The sequence below is a fragment of the Pithys albifrons genome, chromosome 3 (assembly GCF_047495875.1).
Source record: "Pithys albifrons albifrons isolate INPA30051 chromosome 3, PitAlb_v1, whole genome shotgun sequence".
Lineage (NCBI taxonomy): Eukaryota > Metazoa > Chordata > Aves > Passeriformes > Thamnophilidae > Pithys > Pithys albifrons.
The window spans coordinates 95,606,831-95,626,555 of NC_092460.1; the positions used below are offsets into that span (position 1 = coordinate 95,606,831).

Consider the following 19,725-nt stretch of genomic DNA (forward strand, 5'->3'; position numbering starts at 1 on the left):
CACTCCTTGTTTACTGCTGGGCTTTAAGCAAAGCAATGGGGCTTGGTTTCTTCACTCTGTTTTTGCACACAAGCATGAATTCAGTACCGCTTTCACTCCCACATACCTTTCCTACATATCCCAGTCCAGGGGGCATTTATGAAGACAAAGCATTACCTCTTTCTCAGAGAAATGACACCATACAGACCCAGGGAGTGTTTTATTGTACACTCCATTTATTCTGAAGACTCCATAGGGGAAGATACCAAGGAATGTCACAGTCACATATTAGTCACCTACCAGTGACACCCCACCCATCAAACGGTACCAACACAAAATGAATAAAACAGGCCAAGTTGCCCAGTAAAAGCACCAGTAAGAGATGGGGGCTGCAGAATGCTGAGGTAAATCTGTCCAGTTGCTTCAAATGAAGTAACTTCTCTTTCAGCCCCTGTGCAAGCAAACAAGTGAATTGACAAGGCCCCTGGGACCTGTGAGACCGTTTGATCAAATCACTGAGGTTTTAGTGGTTTTAGGCAGTTAGAAATATCCTGTGATCCTACTGGGCATGAGCTAAGGGCAGTAGAAAGCTCCAGTCCAGGAAAAGCTGGTCAAATACCCCAAGCATGCCTAGACAGACATGCTTTCAGAAAAACACCTGTATGGAGACAGCCCTTCTCAGAAGCCACCTCTTGGGGGGAGATCTCATCCTGCTTGGTGTGAGATAGCCAGAAAAACAGTTAAAAGCTTTTAAATGTAATCACTCAGCTCTTTAAAACCACTCAAAAATTGGTGCCACATTCTTTAAAATGCTTTTCAAAGTGGGAGTTGTAGCCATAGAAGTGCTGTGCTGTAGTGTGGATGGTGCTGGGAACATGACATGGACTGTGTGGCACGGAGCTCCTGAGTCTGCAGAGTAAACACTGGCTTGTAATGCCAAAGCCATGGAAGAGTTTTGTAACACATAAGCCAAGTTAAAACTCGGGAGCTGTTTCTGGTCCTAAGGATTCAAAGTGAGTAATTTTGAAGCCAATGGGGAATGGTCTGTGCCTACAATCCTCTCAAACCCATTTTTTGGCCCAGACCTGAAAAACCTGACAGGTTGGCATTTACTATTAATTGCATCAGATCACAGGATTAATTTCACAAGTGCTTAAAGAATCTACAGTCCTTCCAGTTCATGATGATTTTTCACTTAAAAGTCTGGTGAGGTCACTCCTGTGTTGTTAGTTGGAAAGAGCAGGCATGAAGGTGCATTCCACATGCAGCCTTTATTCAGTCAACTTAATAAAGATCAAAGCTCAATATCCATGCAGTGGCCTGGTGGACACCTTGCAGATGTCCTCTTCATCAAGAATTGATTCCCCTGCTCATTCATCCCTAACACCTGAAACCTCTTGGCAGTTCAGTATAAATGAGTGTTTCAGACACAAAACCCCATCCTCATGTTGTGGAAAAAAAATCAGCTCCAGGTCACTTAAGACTATTGAGAAATTTTGGTTGTTCCTCTCCTCTTGGTAAAAGTGTTTCTCCACCAATCTTCGGGCCTTTTTTTTCCTGGAAAAATGAGCCATGGAGAAAAGAAGTTAAGCATGTGGTAGATGTCTCCCAAACACCTCTCTGACAGAAGCTGTGGTAGGGCTAAATAGTCTGATTAAATATTGACAGACACTCCAGGGACCTTGACATTCTGAATTCTTACAACTTTGTTCAAAAGCAAATTTCCTGGTTAAATGAAACAAAGCTTTGAGAACAGAAAGCAAGAGGAAGTCCACTAAAACATAGCCTGCAGGTATCTGTGTGTACCTGACAAAATGTAGAGCTACTTGGCCTTGCTGGGAGTGCATAAGGGCATGGAAGCAAAGCAGGGAACAAAAATACCAAGGGAAGCAGCCAGAGTGCTGAGGTGCCCAGAAAATGCTGTTCACACTTACCTTTAGCATCCCATCTCGCTCCCACTTGTACAGGCCACAGGTACTGAAAGAGGAAGATGGCAGGTGAGGACCACTGTGGTGTGTGTTTGTTGCACAGCACGAGGGGGTGCAAAACTAGCCCCACATTCTGGCCACACTACACATGATGAGGGGGTAACAAAAGTAGCCCCACACCCGGCCCATGCTGCCTAGCACAAGAGCTACTGTTCCTGGTTTAGGACATGGTTATGTGCCTCACAACACAGTACTTGTGAAGAGACAGTACAAAAGTCCCAGTCACTATTTCAAGAGGCTTATTTCTTACCTGCAGTGCTTTTTTGGGAGCCTGTCAAGGGAAATAGCTCTGCTTCCACAAGGACATTTGAAAAATCGTTTGATGGCATCATGCCAGTGGTAGTCATGCTTATCCTGCACACATGTCTCCAGAGGCTTGAAATAGGTGTAATTACACTGTCAGAGAAGAGAGAGAGAGCTGTGAGTGCTTCACCAGTGTGTGAGACCTGTTCTGTGGGCTGGCAACAGCTGAATGTTTAGAGGAAAGCACCCCTATCTTCTCCTATCCTGAGAAGCCCACCAGTCAGACCTTTCACAGGATTACAGAATGTGCTGAGTTGGAAAGGACCCACAAAGTTCATCCAGTCCAACTCCCAGCCCTGCACAGAACCATCCCCAAGAGTCACACCATGTGCCTGGCAGTATCATCCAAATGCCCCTTGAACTGTCAGGCTGTGACCAGCAACTTGGGGAGCCTTTTCGGTGCCCAACTACCCTCTGGGTGAAGAATCTTTTTCTAATATCCATCCTAAACCTCCCCTGACACAACTTCATGCCATTCCCTTGGGTCCTGTCACTGCTCACCATCCCAGGCTTTGTCACTGCTCCTTCTAATGCCATCCTCCCTTTGCCACCACCCTGTGGCCCTGCTCCCAGCACCTCATGGGGCACGCAGTGACCCTCTGTGCACTCCCAAAACAGGTAAGAAAGGTAGCAAAAGGGAAAGTTCAGCAGGGGCTGAAACTGGGAATGGGAGGTAATGCTTCCCTTCCTCTCAGCACATTTGGGACAGTCACAAAGATTCGCTCCTCTTCCTGATGGCAAAATCCCTGGAAATGCAGAGAGAGGATTCTCACCCAGTGTTAATATTTTCAAGGCACTTTGCTTATTGAGTTGTGTAATATGGGGAACTGAGTGTCCTGGTACAAAGCACTTCATGGAAGAAACAGAGAAATATTTTCAGTACACAAATGCCCAAGGAACCCACTGGCATAAACATCAAGTTGAGATGCTCAGCACAGCACTAAAACTTGCCTTGCCATGTCTCAGTCAGTGCTGCTCTCAGCAACAGGCATAAGGAACAAAACTGTCTCCATCCGATCCCTGTGCTGGACCACAGCCAAGAGAGTGACAGATGGGAGTCTGCAGGATATCCAGCATCATTTTGTACAATCCATGTTCCACTCCACTGCTGTTACCCTGGCTCCCCTTCACTCACCGTTTTACACGTCACAACTCGACATTTCACTGCTTTAATGTTCCTCATCTTCTCTTCCAGTTCTTCCTTTTTCACCAGTGGCTGAAAGTATTGCTCCTGCAGTTCAGCCTCAGCCTGGAGGGCACACAAAGAGGGTTATGGGGAGACAAAGAGGGGAGAAGTCACTCTGTAAATGGCATTAAGGCAAATTATTACCAGGCCTGCTTGACACAGACTGCAGTCTGGAAGCAGAGAAACACCAAATCTGTCTTGCTTCACATAATCCACATTGTACACATGCTTCACCAACACTGGAATGAGCTGCCTCTGAGATGTACTAGTGGGAGCTTAAAGTACAGAAACAAGCAGCTACCCATGAGGACAGTGCAGAGAGGATGGATGAAACTGCTTCTTAATGAATGGAACTGCTTCTTAGCCAAAATATTACTCCTCAGAAGACCTTAAATTGACTATGACTTCATACCGATACATGTCCAACACAAGAGTCTGTGCCACTGGAGGTGCTGTATCCCTGGGAACAGGCTCAGCAAAGACTCCCACAGGAGATTCCCAGCCTCAGAGATCTTCAGGGCAACTGCTGGGATTTTCCAGCTTCCACTACTGACCAGAGTCACAAATGAAGGTGGCAGCTGGCAGCTGGCTTTATGTGGCCAAGATAACAAGAAATGAGGGACAAAATAAGCATGTGACTAACTTAGTTTTAAACCAGAAGGATTTCTTTGATCCTCCACCAATCAGGAAACTTCCCTGATTTTTTCAAACACAGTAAAAAGAATCCCTGATGGCAACTTGACCATGGCTATAGGAATAGTACTTGTAGGCACTGTGCCCTGTGTGCTCAGAGACACCTAACTCTACTCATCGGGCCACTGATGCCTATGACATGTTTGGGTGTCTATTTCTCGCTGAAATCATTATAAGGAGATCAATCAGCTCCCTCATTCTGAGCCCCCAGTCACAGCTAGATTGAGGTCATACCTCTTTTAGGACATCTGTGTGCTTGGACTTGGCACTCAGGATTTTCTGGAACTCTTCTGATTCCAGATAGACCAGCTGCTCACGCCGCTTCTTTTGGGCAGGCTCCAGCTCATCCACATCTAGGGATACAAAAAGGCTTAGTCCTACAAAACAAGGTTCTGATCTCCATGCATGATCACTGCAGGAGATTTTAGAAGTCTTAGGTCTCTCAGGCAGATGTTCAGGTCAAACAGCAGCCTTTTACAGTTCAGGAACATGAAGCCAAGATCAAATATGGCTTCAGAAAAAAATAAAAGCATTTTTATTAACACTGTTGCATCTCCTCTCAAAGCACTGTACTAGGAATTTTCACATTACTCCCAGAGGAGCAATCAGTGTTGCCTCACTACTGATGGAGAAGCCTTAAAGGGAATTAAGCAATTCATCCAAGATCACACATTAAATCACCAGCAGGCGAACTCAAGTTCCCACAGAAAATTCAGATACCTTCCTGGATGGGATTTTTTCTTAGTTTTCCTTGGTACTGTCAGCCATCCATTACAGATGCTCAAGTGACAGAAGGGAACAGAGATGAGGATGGGGAGCATCAGAGACTACATCTCACACTCTCTCCACAGGGTTAGGAATTATTTAATCTTTATAACAAAGTCTTGAAGCTCTAATCAGACCTAACTTGGCCCCTCTTTAGCACAGCAATTAAGTCTTTAACCCAACAACCACTGCTCTGTTCAGGAGCACATTTTTCTATTCTCAAAGGTAACATTACATACCATTCTCTGCTTCTGCACCTTGTGGCTGAGCAACATTTTTCTCAACTCTTTCAATAATTTCCAGGACATCATCAACATCAGTCCGTTTCCTCTTGACACTGTTTGGGTCTGTTTTGGCAAGAATCTGTCCTTTTGCTCGCAGTCGGCGGATCGCAGCCAGCTGGAAAACAGTAAAGAGCAAGGAGAGTGTTGGTGACCTGTCAGGCTACCCTCTTCCTACTTCCAGGAGTAGCAGAGGAAGGCTGTGAGAATAGAGGAGACAAAATCTACTGGCCTGAGCATGGAGCTGGTTGGAGAGAGGCCCAACAAAATGCCCAGCTCTGCTGTACATCTAATTCATCACATCACCCAACCTCTCGTGACTTCCCAAACAATAAAATCACACCTCCAGGGGTGTTATCAGGCCTGGCATCTCTGTAGCTGTGCTTTACCTGCTTCACAAATCAGTAAGTTTTCCAGAGAAATCAAGTAACTTGAGATTTCTACATAAATTGATAATAATTTGGAATTAATAGAAAACCACATACAACTATTCCTTTTCATACTCCCAGAATGCTAAGATTTCTTCCACCTTGCTGGAAAAGTTTCTTTGACGAATATGTGAGCAGATTTTTGCCAAGGAAAGATGCAGTGTGTTCTAGTTAGAAAACAAAATTATCCAAACTCATGGCACAACATAGCTAAACCAGTTTAGTTCACTGTTGCTTACCTGGAAAACACCCACAATACACAGCACTAGCAATGCCAAAGAACAAACAGAGTTTAGCACTCCAGGGATTTTCAGCACAGATCCCTTCCCTAAGGGATTGACTAAAAGCCAGATGGTAACATGGACTTTGGCACTAATAGCTATCAGGAACCACAAGTTTTCTGCATGCTGGAATATAGGCCAGTGTGATCCCAAGTCTTCACTATCATCATATCTGACCAAAGACTCCTCTACTACCACAAACCAAATTTCCCTTAACCTCTCCTTCTTAAATACTAAGAGGATCCAAAGAGCTGGTACCTTTTTGGCTTCTGCCGTCTTGTCCAGCTTTGGTCCTGGAGGTGGAGACCTGTCGAAGAAGAGGATATCTTCTCCTTCTGAGAAGCCGGTGCCCAGCCTGGGCCTTTGAGGAGTTGACATTTTGGCAGCTTTGGGAAATTCTGCCCCAGGTACTGGGGAAGGGAGTGAAGTCTGACTGGAGGAGGATGGGAGAGCAGGACTGCTGGCTTTACTTGTGCTCTGGAGAAACCTTGTAAGACAAGAACAATTCATTCAATTAGGAACACAAGTCAAAGAGACAGAAAGGTTTAAGAAAAAATAGGAGGGGATACAGACTATTACTTTTCACTAATTGGCCTTTTATTGCTAAAAGAAACATACAGCAATTTAGGTGTTCAGAAGAGGAAATCAAGACTGGTAAAGAACTTGCTGGGTCACTGAAACAAGTCATCAGAAGGAGTGAATGACTAATTGCTTCCCAGAAAAAAATCAGAGAGGTATCACACCAAGCTGGAAAGTGGGAAGTGAAAGCACTTGGAAAAATGGGCTTCTTTGCAGAACAGGTAGTTTAGCAGGATGTTCTGTGCCACATAAGTGTTTAAGTTTACACAGGTTACAATGGAGGTTGAACAGCTCCATGGGGGAAAAAAATTCCTTCAGAACTATGGCAACAGACACATTTAGCTTGGAAAGCCCCTGAAATACTCACTGCTATAGGCTGGAAGAATATTTGGGGGAAATATCATCATGATTGTGCCTATTCTTCTTTGGGTTGTGTTTTAGCTCCTGTTGAGCCTTTTGAGGCCAATTGGCCACATCAATCTCAGCCTCATCCAGGGTGGCTCTTCTGAGGTTCCTCTTAGGTTTGTTAATAAGATATGCACAAAACACTTGGCAAATCTTAAGGTTCAGAAGACTCTTGCAAGGCAGCAATGACCAGAACCAGGTCTCCTGATTCCAGTTTCTTACTCTAATCAGCCTCTTCTCCCATCATGCTTTCCAGCTGCCATGTACTGTGCTGGAACATTTGGTTCTCCACTGAATACTGGGGTATTTATATTTAATGAAATTTCTATTAAATACAGTCATACTTAGGGTTACAATCACAGAATCCTTCCTATGAAAGCCTTACCGCCTCTGAATCTCTTCAGATCGCTTCTTTCTGGCCTCGAGCAATTTCTGTTTCTGTTGCTTGAGCAGTGCTGAAGCAGAGATAGATTGGAAATTGGCCCCTTTCTTCTTTTCAGCATCTGGGGAAAAATAAAATAAAAAGCCACTACTGTTTGTTCAGAGGGTGCAGAGTGATTGCAGAAGTGGTTTTCCTTTAGGCTAAAGGACAATACCTGCTTTAGTCCAGTGTTTGCAGAGGTTTCGTGCTCCAAAAGTTGGCTGTGCCAGCAGTTCCCTGAATTCCTCAGAACATTGCATGGTTCTCTTTGCTGCACCTGGAGTGGAAAGGGCAAAAATACAACAGATTTGGAGCCAGGAAGGGAAGCAGCCTTAGCTTTAGAGATGTAGTCATCTATGTTGAAAGAAACCCCTGTGGGCCAACCTGAGTGAGCACTTCCCAAAGCAAGGCCAACCTCTACATTGTATTTGGGTCCCTAAGGCCTTGTCTTCACAAAGCACATCACAAAAACATTTCTACCCCTTTCAGCAATTCTATCAATCAGTTCCTCATCAGCCTTGGTTGTCTGTGTTACTCCCACTGTTCCCATTTTTAGAATGCTTTAAAGTCCTGAAGCCTCCACACCTTACCCATAGAGAATTAAAAGCAGTTGAGAGCTGCTATGGACATACACTATGTTGTCTGAAATGGAGGCAACTGATGAAACTGCAAGATGTAAATAAGGCAGATCTAAGTGGCATCTAGAATCTTGAATAATCTGTCACCTGCTCTCCAATAAGCATAAAAAAGGTATAATATTAAGTGCTTTACAGAAACAAAACGCAGGTAAAGACTGATAACATCCCAAAGGCTATGGAAGGAACATGTTTTGAAGATCACAGAAGAAAAGGACTAGAAAGGGGGTGGGTTTTTCCCTGCATTGCAGACCTGACTGATTTATCCTCAGTATTCCTTGGATGCTTTCAAGGTTGACAGAAGTCATTTATTTTAATCAAATAAAATAAATCCTCTAGTTCAAAGTTCTTAAAACTTCCAATTCCCATTAATCTGGCAAAGATCTTCTGTCACTGTCCAAAGAGAGAACAGGGGACTTAATACATGGGCACTGATGAAAAAAGATGCATGGAGCTACACAGTTGCTTAGTTACATTTGCCTTGCAGCTGTGATCTCAGGAGGGAAGAGGGGTTTTGATCAACTGAGAAAGCAGCCAGCAAAGGGCTGTCTCTGCAGCAAAGTGACTGCCAGGTTCATTCAGTGCCTAGCAGGTCCTGGGACACAACAAGCTGGAAGTATCTAAAGGGTAAAGAGGCTACATGGCTAATTGGGTACCAATTTTCTGCCTGGTTTCCTGGACAATTTTATCAGCTCCTCTCACGACCAGGTTGGAGAGAGTGGTTTGAATCTTCCTTTTTGGCACTGCAGCTGCTGCACTAGAAAGAGAAAAGAAAACCAGAACATGAAGTGTTTTTCCATGCTTAGAGCAAGGACAGGAGCCTGAATTCTAGCCCAGTGCTCCAACAAAACTCCAGCTACCCTGAAGCGTCATCTGTCTGTCTTTGGGAAGGATGTGGACGTAAATCCAAATTACAGCACAATATTTAGGATCTCCCATTTCTCCCTGGGTTGAGATATGTATTTCCCACACACTGAGACAAAACTAATCATAGATCATAGCCAAGCTTTGCTCACAGTTAGTTCCAGGGATAGGAAAGGAGGTTGGAATTGCTTTATTTCTGTAGAGTCACATCAGGTATCAGTAGGCAGTGATAAGGGAATAAAAGCTGTGTTCAAGCACAGGGCTTGATCCAGCTGTGACTCATCTTTCCACAGCTGTCTGCAGGGGATTTGGATAAAGAACCTGGCCCCTCCATGCCAGTTATGAGATGCATACTGGTCTTGGTCACTCCTGCCTCTTCATTAACACATGGTGACACTCTATTATTTCAGCTAAGGAAGAAAGGAGGAAACACAGAATACACTGTGTCTGGGATTAAATGCAGTGAACTGTAACAAAATAGTTACACTGAAAAATACTTATCTAGGAGACTCAAATGCTTGAGATCTCACGATAAAATTAATTTCATCTACTGAAACCCAGCACTGCCTGGCTGCATATCACAGGATTAATTTAGGGGTAGAACACTCCTTACCACATCTTAGCAATTACTTACAATTTTCCTATCAAACAGCAGCTCTGTTACCCCATGGGGCCAAGAGGATTATGCCAAATGGAGGACAGTTATTTCTATTTGGTGCAGGTAGGTAAGGCAAAGGGTTCTCTAACTAAACAGAGCCCTAGAGATAGCTTCAGGCTCCCTTGTACACGGGAGGGGAATTCTGTTCAAAAACAAAGGGAAAAAAAGTGGTTTATCTTACACTGAGGCTGCATATGCTGCTGAAGAGACTCCTCCATAGTAAAACCCATCCTGACACAGCCTCTCCTTCAAAGTGGTATTTTTCCGACCAACTCTCCTGGGAATCCGACCCCCAGAGAAGGTGGACTGCAGATCTGCCCGCTTCGAGCTGAGCTTCTTGTACTGGGATTGCACATGATACTGACAATATTCACAGTCATTCTGAAAAGATATGGGAGAAACCTGTTACAGAACACCAGCATTTAGGGAACAACCCTGCTGCTGCTCAGCACCAGCACAGAATCAGCTCCTCTGGTTTTCATTTCTCACTTTCTCCACCACTTTAGTCAGTTACAAGTCAAAATCCAGAAACAAATCAAGAAGTCAGAGCATCAGTACAAAATCAGCAGCCAGATTTTCACCAAAAGCTTAAGGATGTTCTGACTACTGAGATACAGACCAGGTTCACAATCTGGGCACAAGGATCACCATTCTTCTTCCTGGCTTTGCAGGTGCCCATGTCCAGAGCTTCCCCCATGAGGAGGATCTTCTGGGGATGATCCACAGACAAACACACCTAAAAAGAAATCAGAACATGCCTTGAGGACAACTGGAAGAGCTTCTTTCTCCATAGGACAAGGGGGAATGGCTTAAGACTGAAAGAGAGTAGGTTTAGATTGGATATTAGAAGAAAGTTCTTTACTGTGATGGTGGGGAGACACTGGCACAGGTTATCCAGAGAAGCTGTAGATGCCCCATCCCTGGAAGTGTTCAAGACCAGGCTGGTGGCTCTGAGCAACTTGGTCTTGTGGAAGGTTCCTTCTCCATGGCAGAGGAGCTGAAACTAGATGATCTTTAAGGGCCCTTTCAAACCAGGCCATTCTCTGATTCTAGATGTCCCTGGTTTGGCTCTGGTCCAATTTGGTACCTCTGGTATTAACAATGCAGTTTTAAAATGCAAGTCTACTTTAAGAAAGCCATGTGTCCTATTCAGACAGAAAAGGCTTCATTAAAAAGAAAAAAAGCTAATTTCTTTCTCACAAAGAGATGAAAGACATTGGATTTCTATGTTCAGTGCCTTAGGAAACCAAGGACCAGCAAAGGCAGATCTAGTTGTGCTGTAAATGGTCTTGTACAGCCACTTGGCTGATGTCTCTGTGGCACCCACATTGGGCAGTGGATGGGAGGAAGAGCCGTACTAGAGCTCTCTGTCCCTCTCCACATGTCTAGATCCAATCAAAACTGACTCCTGTGCAAAAAAGAGTCCCTACTTTCCACAATCAAAGATACCAGGAATTGTGTCTGTAGCCAAGAAACACTTGAGAACTTAGTTTTAATGTAGCTCTAAATGTGAATGTTTTAGCTAAGAGACATTCTTGTCACTTAAACAGCCCTTCCATTAAATCTAGTGCCTTTCTGCTCACCAACAGGACTTTCTATTGCTTATTCATGCTAATTTAGGCAATTACACAGCTTAGTAGACAATTAATGAGATCCTTAATTTTTCTATTTGGAGAATTTAAAATGCAAAACACTACATGATCAGCTACTAGACTGAAATTCCCCTTGAATTTCAGTGGAAGCAGTTTCCATTTCAGTGCAATCAATACAGTATTAAAAATATATTAATTTATTAGCAAAATGAAGCCACCTGAAACATTTTGATACATAAAGAAAAGTAATTCGTCATGTTCTGCATTTATAAATAATTGATTAACAAGCAACCTACTATGTATCAGTGGACATACACTTACATAATACATAATTTATTTCATAAATCAAATATTACTTCTTCTCAGTCAGGATTTTGGCACCAGGAAACATTTTGCAATCATTTCTTATGCTCGAATTAGATGAGAGATGTAAGCTTCTCCACCTTTTTCAGCTTTGAGAGACCTCTAGGCTGAAGTAGGTGTTGCATTGAAGTAGCTAAATAAATTGAAATTAAATGAACATAGACTCCCTACATTTGTGGAAGAGCCAACTGCTACAGAGAGCAGAAAACTAGCTCCTAGTTTAGATGCTTAATAGGACTTCTTGAAGTTCAGTCTTCCAGGAGGCCAGGAGCAAATACACACCATGCAACTACCTGAATGCAATTCAAACTGTTGGGCAGACTGCTGCAATTTCAACCTTGAGGTATTATAAAGCTACTTCTGAGCCAGATATGAAAACGTTCAGCTATGGGGAAGTGAAAAATCCTCTCACCTCATCCGAGCCTTCTTTAGACTTCATAGGGTTGGCATTGAGCAGCCCAATGACTGTGCCTTGGTCTGTCTTCCAGTGCTCTTTGTGGACCTCACCAAACAGGAAGAGCGAGACACACTGACTGAGATCCCGTAGGTCGTTCAGCCGCCAGATACTGAAGGTTCTGCCCTGGAACAGACATTCTCTTTCCTTTGAGCTCTTGGTACAGGGACACTAACTGCATCTCTTCTTGCTGTTACTTTCAAAGAGTTATTCTAATTTCCCACCCTCCAAGGTTTGCCTTATTTGGCAACTCACAGTTTATAACCTCAGCAACTCCAGCTATGCCATGCTGCCAGCTCTGGGATTCTTCAAGGCCAAACCAGCACAATAATACTGCTACCACCAATCTTACTGATAAGCTGGACAGCACACTTGCTTGCTGAATAAAGAGGTTTTTACCCCACTGAACAGACAAAACCAAGGCATATCCAGATCTGTTTCACCAGTGACTTTCTACAGGACATGTACAGTCCATAGGGTACTGATGGAAACAGAAATGTGTTGGCACATTTAAAAAAAGTGGCTCTCTAGAAAGCCTGAGAATCACAGTACTTTTTTTCCACACTGGAATTTAACATAGAGCAAAGGATGAACATATTTAAGATGGATTTATGTTACGGTTACATAAGCCAATGCTACTGTCTGGGGCAGCTGAACCAGAAAAGTTAAGAACTTACCCTTAGGACTAAAAGCAGCATTACTGCATGAAACCAGACGAGCCATGATATTCAATACAGAAGCTTTTCATTAACTACATGGAGTTGGCTGATTAAGTTGAACACCTCATTAGTTCCCCACAAAAGACCACCAGCATTTCACTTGGACTGGGCAAGGGATACAACAAAGTTACTTACATTATTTGCACTTTGAGGAGTGACCTTTTTCACTATGACTCCAAACGTTACCCAGTCTATTTCCTCCAGATTTTCTACGGCAAGTTTGCTCTTCAGCTGGGACAGTCGGATGAGCTTCCTGTTGGCCATTTTCCTGTCCATTTCAGCCGAAGACACACGGGGTTTCCTAGATCAGGAGAAAGCAGGTAAAAGAGAACACATCCATTGGCATAAATGGACAATGGAAACCATCCAGCATTCTCCTGAGGAAAGTACATCTTGCTGCGAAATGCCTCTTTATTTCACCCTGAGGTCACTTGAAACAAAAGCCCTTCTTCAGAACACTATACAAATATCAGAAAACTACTCATTATGCTAGGTTTTGTCCAAATAGCTGCACTGCAACTCAGCCCCGAGCCTGCATTAGCTCTGCTCATTTCAGGAATGACCAAGTATGGCTGACTGAGCTGGGAATCCAGCATGTGTTGTGATGAGGGCAATGTGAGGATTCAGAGTCCTCTTGTGGCCACACTGAGTATGGGGTTGGCAAGCAGCTCCCGAGGCTTCTCCATGTGGAGCAACAACCTGCTCAACTGGAGCACAGCTGGGCTTTGCATATGCCCACTGCTCCTCTTCTCCACCACTGAGGATACCCCAGGGAAGACAGAGCTAATAAAATTATGGCTTTTTGGTTAGCAAAGAGCAAAGGTGAAAACAGAAACATGGTACTAAGCCAAAAGTCAATTCTGGTTAATTACTGATCAACCAGCCAGTGCTGAGGCTTTGTGTTATATCCCCTAGTGACAAGTGTCTAATCTGACATGGTTAAACCATGCACATTGTTTTTCTCTCCTATTGCTGCAAGGCTTGTCCCCAGTCAGCTCAGAGCTGGGGTGCTGACCTTAATCTCAGTCCCGAGAAGGTTTCCACAGACACTGGCTGAGTTGCTGCACTGGAGCTTGTAGGCATGGGAGAAGTCTTCTCTTTGGTCTTCTTACTGGGTGCGTTCCCTGCAGCAGACTTGAGAGGCTGGAAGGCCAGACTGAGGACTTGCTGTGGAGGAGGTGTCTTATTCTCTTCAGCAGAACAAAAAGAAAGGCATAACACACATTACAAAGAGCACAATAATTAACTGTAATAAGCTCTGTGCTGCTGTGAACAGACCACTACTGGTGTGCTGAATAATGTAAAACTATCCTGGATGTGTTCACACCACTGCTGGGAACTATAAGCTTTCAACAAAAGCCTGGTGTGTTCCAGTGAAAGGCAGACTGAGAATGGTACCTGCTGAGGATGCTTTTGATTTCTGGAGTCCTCGCCTGGCTGGTGGCAAAGGATTGCCCAGCTGGGCTGAGAAACATGGTGACTCTTGCAACTTCTGAACTTTCCTTTCCTTTAAGGGTACAGAGGGAGATTTACCTGGCCAAGAAAACAAAAAAAAAAGATAAGATCTCAGGAACTGGACTTAGACTCTAAAAATTGCTCCAAACTCTGAAATTCCTGAATAACAAGTCCCAGTCAGGGTCCTACATGGAAACCCTTCAGTTAGGTTGTCAGCATCTGAAACACAACAAATGGAAAAGTCTCAATGACTCTTCCCCATAATGACTTAAAATTTCAGATGTCACTGCAACCGCAAAGCTGGGGAAAGTAGAAACATCCCCCTGCTTTGCAATTTTCAAATGTAGTTTCATTACTACACCCAAAATGCTTCAGCAACAAACACAGCTGGATTTACCAAGTGTACCAACACCCACCAATAAGAAGAGACACTTCCAGAAGAGCCTGGAGCACTTAGTCATGAATACTGTCCAATGCAGAATTAATCCATGCTGCAGAGACCAAAACTGATTCAGTCTGTAGCTGCAGGAAACAACCCGTGTGGTAATACACCAGACCAACATTCCTCCTTGCTACTGAGTGCCCACTTCAGGATTATTTGGAGTCCTGCCTGTAAACTGCATGTTGGTAAGCCAACAAATCATAAATCCATTTAATTAGTCTCATTACCTAAGGTTTTCTTCTCAGGGCCTGAACTGGATTGCTGCCCAATTGCAGTCTTCTGCAACTGCTCCTGTAATGTCTTCATCTGTTCTTGCAATTTTCTCAGCTCAGCTAGGAAAGAAAGGAGGGAAAAAGGAGTAATGAAGACAGCAAGAAGCCATTGCAAATGGGAATTTATGAGATCCCTGCAATCTTGGCAGTTTTACTACATCAAGGGAACTTAGAAAACAAAGACTTAAGTCACAATACAGATTTACTTGATTCTACAGAGCTGACAGTGAAGGGAAACTTTTCCTTACAGCCTGGGGCTGGCTTCTCATATAAATATTTTACTTGATTGTGGTATGTTCCTTGCCATGTTGCATAAAGCTTTTCTATCAAGCATAAGACAATTTAATGGCTGATTATTGCACTCCTTACCACAAAAAAATGCTCTGATATAATCAAATATGTGGTCTGGGCATAGAAAAGCTCGGAGGCCAGCTCTGCTTCCGTAGGGAATGGTATGGCAGAACCTCCTGCCAATAGGCCCTGAGGGGGAAGGGACTGCTGTGCCCCGTCAAAGATGCCAGGATGACAGCCCTGAAGGCTGAAGCAATACTGCTTTTCATCAGACAAGGCAAAGGTACACAGGCAACCTTCCCCATCCTGCTCACCAGAGCTAGGTTAATCTCCCAGGCTTACTTAAATCCTCTGTCTTTCTTTTGAGAAAACAGGTTTGGTGAGTTTAATGATTGAGCACTGAAAATTGGACTTATCAGCTTTCTCAAAAACTTTCTGTACTCCTCCTCTGGGCATCATCCTAATCTAAGATGCAGCAGGCCCTACCTTCTGCCCATTAGCCCTCTAGAGACAAAGTGCATCCAACAAAACAGATCAAAGATGCTGTTACAGAAACCTTGCAGTTCTTCATTAGTTTTCTCCTTTGCCTGATTGGGAGCTGAACTGGGAACAGCTTTCTCTGCCTCCTCCTCTTCCAGCAGGTCATCTACATCTCCAAACAGCACAGCCAGGTTCTCCTTCTGCTCATCAGTCATGCTGTCCTCAGCACTGACCTCCTCAGTGTAGGACGCATCATCTTCTGCATCAAACAGCTCATCATACTCATCTGGTTCTCCTCCCTCATCCTCTGGAGCATCCTCCTCCTCAGGAAAATTCCTTTCCTCAGCTGCTTCACTTTCTTCCAGGAGGGAAGCCAACAGATCCAAGTCATCATCAGCTAAGGTAGAAATTAAACTCAGAGTTATTCCTGTCCAGTTAGAGGAAAGCTGCCAAGGAATAAAACATGCAAGACACTCCAATTATAAGCTAGTGACAACCAACACTAAAATGGAGCAGCAAGCTCAGAGTTGCATTTTTAAAAACCACTTCAGCTTTGGCTAAAGGAAGATAGAGCAGCTTCCTCCTGTCAGGTCAGGTGGAAATGTGTTTGTGGACACTCATCCTGTGCTACAGACTGGCCAGTCAGCAGAAAACTTGCCAGATACTCAGCACTGGCTTTTCTTCCTATGCAGCTCCTTGTACAGTAGCTGTTTCAAAGAAAAGCCTGGAACCTGTAAAGGTGTAGCCAAGAGACACCCACAAGGCTTTTGCCAATGGAACGGGGGAGAGGAAAGGCAGGCAGCAAAGTATATTCTCAGATTTACAGAGAGAGTAATCAGGCATTGAAATGGCCTGCCCAGAGAGGTGGTGGATTCACCATCCCTGGAGGTTTTTAAACTGAGATTGGCCGTGGCACTGAGTGCCATGATCTGGCAAAGGGACTGGAGTTGGACCAAGGGTTGGACTTGATGATCTCAGAGGTCTTTTCCAACCCAGTCGATTCTATGATTCTATGATATAACTTGCTCATGGAAGAACATGGAGAACAAAGAAATATGGACCAAAAGGGCAAATAATGGAAAAATGACCATCAAGTACAGAGAAATGGGACAGATAAGAGCAGAACTGAAATTCTAGGCAAACAAAGAAATTGATTCAGCCTTTGGTGCTGAGGAAAACACCAAACCAGGGAATGTCCTTTGCTAAAAGGCTGACCAAGTTTTCTGAACACTTGAACTTATTTCCTACTGATAAAAAGTACTTTTCTCCTTACCATCCATCATTTCACTAGTGTTTCTTCAGGAGACCCCCAAGGAAAAATATTCTGTTACAGGGAGAACAAAAGTGATACTGTTAAAGTACATACAGCTTATCTAGAAACATATATTGTGTTCAGGCTCCTTTTTTGATGATTTGCAAACCATCGGCTTGGTTTTGTTTACAGCTGCAGATGAGAACTCCACTACATTTAGAACCCTCACGTACACTTTGTACATCTGAAGTCTGACCCGTGCTGAATTCGCTGCAGCATAAGGGTACTGCTTTTAGAAAAAAGCCCGTAAGAGACACAAATTTTGAGAAATGCCAACCGTGGCCTCATAGGAATAACCATTTCCACCGCACCAGTCTTGCACTGTAATGCAATTAGCATTTAACTGCTCATTAAAATATTTAACACTTATTTTCTTAAAGTGTTATGTTCTACATTTCTTACAGCCCCTCCACTTCATGGACAAGTGCCCACAAAAAATAATCAGCACAGGAGGACATAAATGCCGAGGGAGGTTTAGATGAGAGAGATGGGAAACCCACTGAGGTTGGACGACTCACAAACCCAGATTCTAACTGTGCTTACAGATCCTCCCGCTGCAGAGACTTCTGCCGTGCCCGTAAACTCCACTTTTGACAGACATTCATGTCCAGTAAGGAACAAAGCTCCAGAGCTCGCACGAACACGGCCACTGATGCCCCCGGATCCCGCGCCTTTTCCCTCACAGTTCCTCGCCCCGCTCGGCCACCTCCCGCGCCCAGCGGAACCCAGACCTCCCCCCGGGGACCCCGATCCCCCTCGGCAGGGTCGATCCATGTCCCCAGGCCGGCTCTCTGTCCCTCTGTCCCCCCCGGACCGCTCACACAACCCCGCTCACCGCCGCGCGCGCTCCTCGGCACCCGCCAAAATTCCGAACAGACCACGCCCTCTCCTTTCCGCGCATGCGCACCGCACAGCCGCTAGTACTGGCAGAGGCCACGCCGCCCGGCGCCATCTTGGTTGTGGGCGAGGGGCGGGCAGGGTGAGGGTGCCCCGCGGCGTGCAGGATGACGTAGCGAGTGTGACGTCATACAACGCGTGACGTCAGCGTTGGGCGAACCCATTTAGCTGCAAAGAGCTGCCCGTGTGCGATAGGTTGAGCTGGCAAAATGACAACTGCCCAACACAGAGAGAGAGAAACCACCACCCCACAAAGGAAAGAGGAGGGAGTTAAAAAAAAAAGGAGAAAATAACCAAACTCTAAAATAGCAAACTTCTTATATTATACAAAAGAGATACACTTAAAAACAGGCTATGATATAACACATATTTATACAAATGTGAGAAAAAACAAACCAACAACAACCACTGAGTCGCCCACCCAAACAACACAGACCTCCACCACTCCAGCTCAAAAAACACTCCAACAAACTCTCCCCCAAGGATCCCCGGCAAGAAAGGAGAAAACCAACATCAAAGAAAAAAGGGTACTTCCCAAACCAAACAGCTGTGAAGTGGTGAATGAGGCCCAGCACACCCAGCAAGGGTGATAGCAGGTCTGTTCAGCACACAGCCATCAAGAGACTGACTAGGCACTAAATACCCTTTCTTTTATATTTGATTTTGATGTCAAAATGATATGAAATATCTCTTTGGTTGCTTAAGTGAGGTGATGTTTGTCCCTTCTAATCTATGTAGACTCTCTGGGCCTGCTGAAACTAAAGGCCTAGCTGAGGCCTAGCTCAAACTAAAGCCCAAACTACCACACTGTGGCTGGGCAGAGCAGCCTCGGGGAGTTGCCTGAACAAGTCACCTGAACTACCTAAATGTGTTAAACCGGCAGATTCAATCCTGGTTATTGTCACGTGCAGTGAACAGGATTGTGCAGTCTGGTTCCATATTCCTTTGGGACAACTGTAATTCTGTGAAAAATAATACTTCTGAGGATGTAGGAGCTCATCGCACTCGTCCATCTCCCCTTGCATCACTTGGGTGCAGAAAATGCAGGAAGAATTTCTTCACTTTGGGAAGAATTTCTTTACTGAAAGGGTGGCCAGACTTTGGAATGGGCTGCCCAGGGAAGCGCTGGAGTCACGCGCCCCAGAAATAAAACTTTCCTTTCTCTTAGTATCTCCTTTGTTTCACAGGTTATTGCCATCTTCTAAATTTAGGAAAAAGAGAACTTTCTCATAGAAGTGTATGTAACACTTAGTGCTATGGTTTAGTCAACAAGGTGGTTTCAGGCAAAGATTGAACTCAGCGGTCTTGGAGGACTTTTCCAACCTCAATGATTCTATGAAATTGTACCCAAATTGCCCCCAATCCATATGGATTTGAGCTCGGATCCCAAGGCTCTTGCACTAAATCCACCCTGGAGGATGATGTACAAAGAGAGCATGTCATTGGTATTCAAAGGCCTGCAGTACCTGTACCAGGTTAGGAAAAAGGAATTAAGCACAGTAATTCTGTGGTAGCTGAAGGAATCAGGAAGTTCTAGCAGACAAGAAAAAACTCAGAGAGATCCTGCACTGAGTAGCTGAAATGCTCTGCTGAATAGTTGTTTAGATTGGATGTTAGGGAGAAATTCTTTACTATGTGGGTGGGAAGGCACTGAACAGGTTGCCCGAGCAGCTCTGGGTGCCTTGTCCCTGGAAGTGTTCAAGGTCAGGTTGGATGGGGCTTTGATCATCCTGGTTCAGTGGAAGGTGTCCCTGCCCATGGAGCAAGATGATCTTTAAAGTCCCTTCCAGCCAAAGGCTATGATTCTTTAACTATTTAGTATTTAGTCACAAAGGGGATGGACTCTTAAACCTGTGCTAATGAGCATCTGCTGGCTGTGGTCACTTGTCAAGGTGGCTCATCTGCCCTCTGGACTGCAGGTAGTGATGACAACAGGAAAATAATCCTCCCTGTTGCAGAACAGGTCTCAGTGTATTGTGGTT

At 44.5% G+C, this 19,725-nt stretch overlaps 1 protein-coding gene across 1 annotated transcript; it reads right to left on the bottom strand.

Annotated features, from left to right (window-relative positions):
• Positions 1 to 201: 201 nt before the first annotated feature.
• On the bottom strand, positions 202 to 17,716 carry MCM10 (minichromosome maintenance 10 replication initiation factor). The gene is made up of 20 exons (XM_071550109.1): positions 17,682 to 17,716; positions 16,808 to 16,858; positions 15,611 to 15,931; positions 14,719 to 14,823; positions 13,993 to 14,127; positions 13,610 to 13,784; positions 12,730 to 12,895; positions 11,834 to 12,001; positions 10,086 to 10,202; positions 9,648 to 9,847; positions 8,601 to 8,701; positions 7,485 to 7,586; positions 7,274 to 7,391; positions 6,163 to 6,391; positions 5,154 to 5,313; positions 4,384 to 4,502; positions 3,406 to 3,519; positions 2,218 to 2,363; positions 1,914 to 1,956; positions 202 to 1,536 (listed from the first exon to the last, which is right to left on the bottom strand). The coding sequence occupies exons 2-20, from the start codon at positions 16,815 to 16,817 to the stop codon at positions 1,453 to 1,455; spliced, it is 2,613 nt and encodes an 870-aa protein (XP_071406210.1). The 5' UTR covers positions 16,818 to 16,858; positions 17,682 to 17,716; the 3' UTR covers positions 202 to 1,452.
• Between the last annotated feature and the right edge of the window lie 2,009 nt (positions 17,717 to 19,725).

Excerpts from the sequence above, each read along its gene's own strand:
- MCM10 (XM_071550109.1), bottom strand. Across the intron at positions 13,785-13,992 it reads ATCAAAAGCATCCTCAGCAG|AGAATAAGACACCTCCTCCA; the intron begins GTACCATTCTCA and ends GTTCTGCTGAAG. Across the intron at positions 6,392-7,273 it reads TCTGAAGAGATTCAGAGGCG|GTTTCTCCAGAGCACAAGTA; the intron begins GTAAGGCTTTCA and ends TTGTCTTACAAG.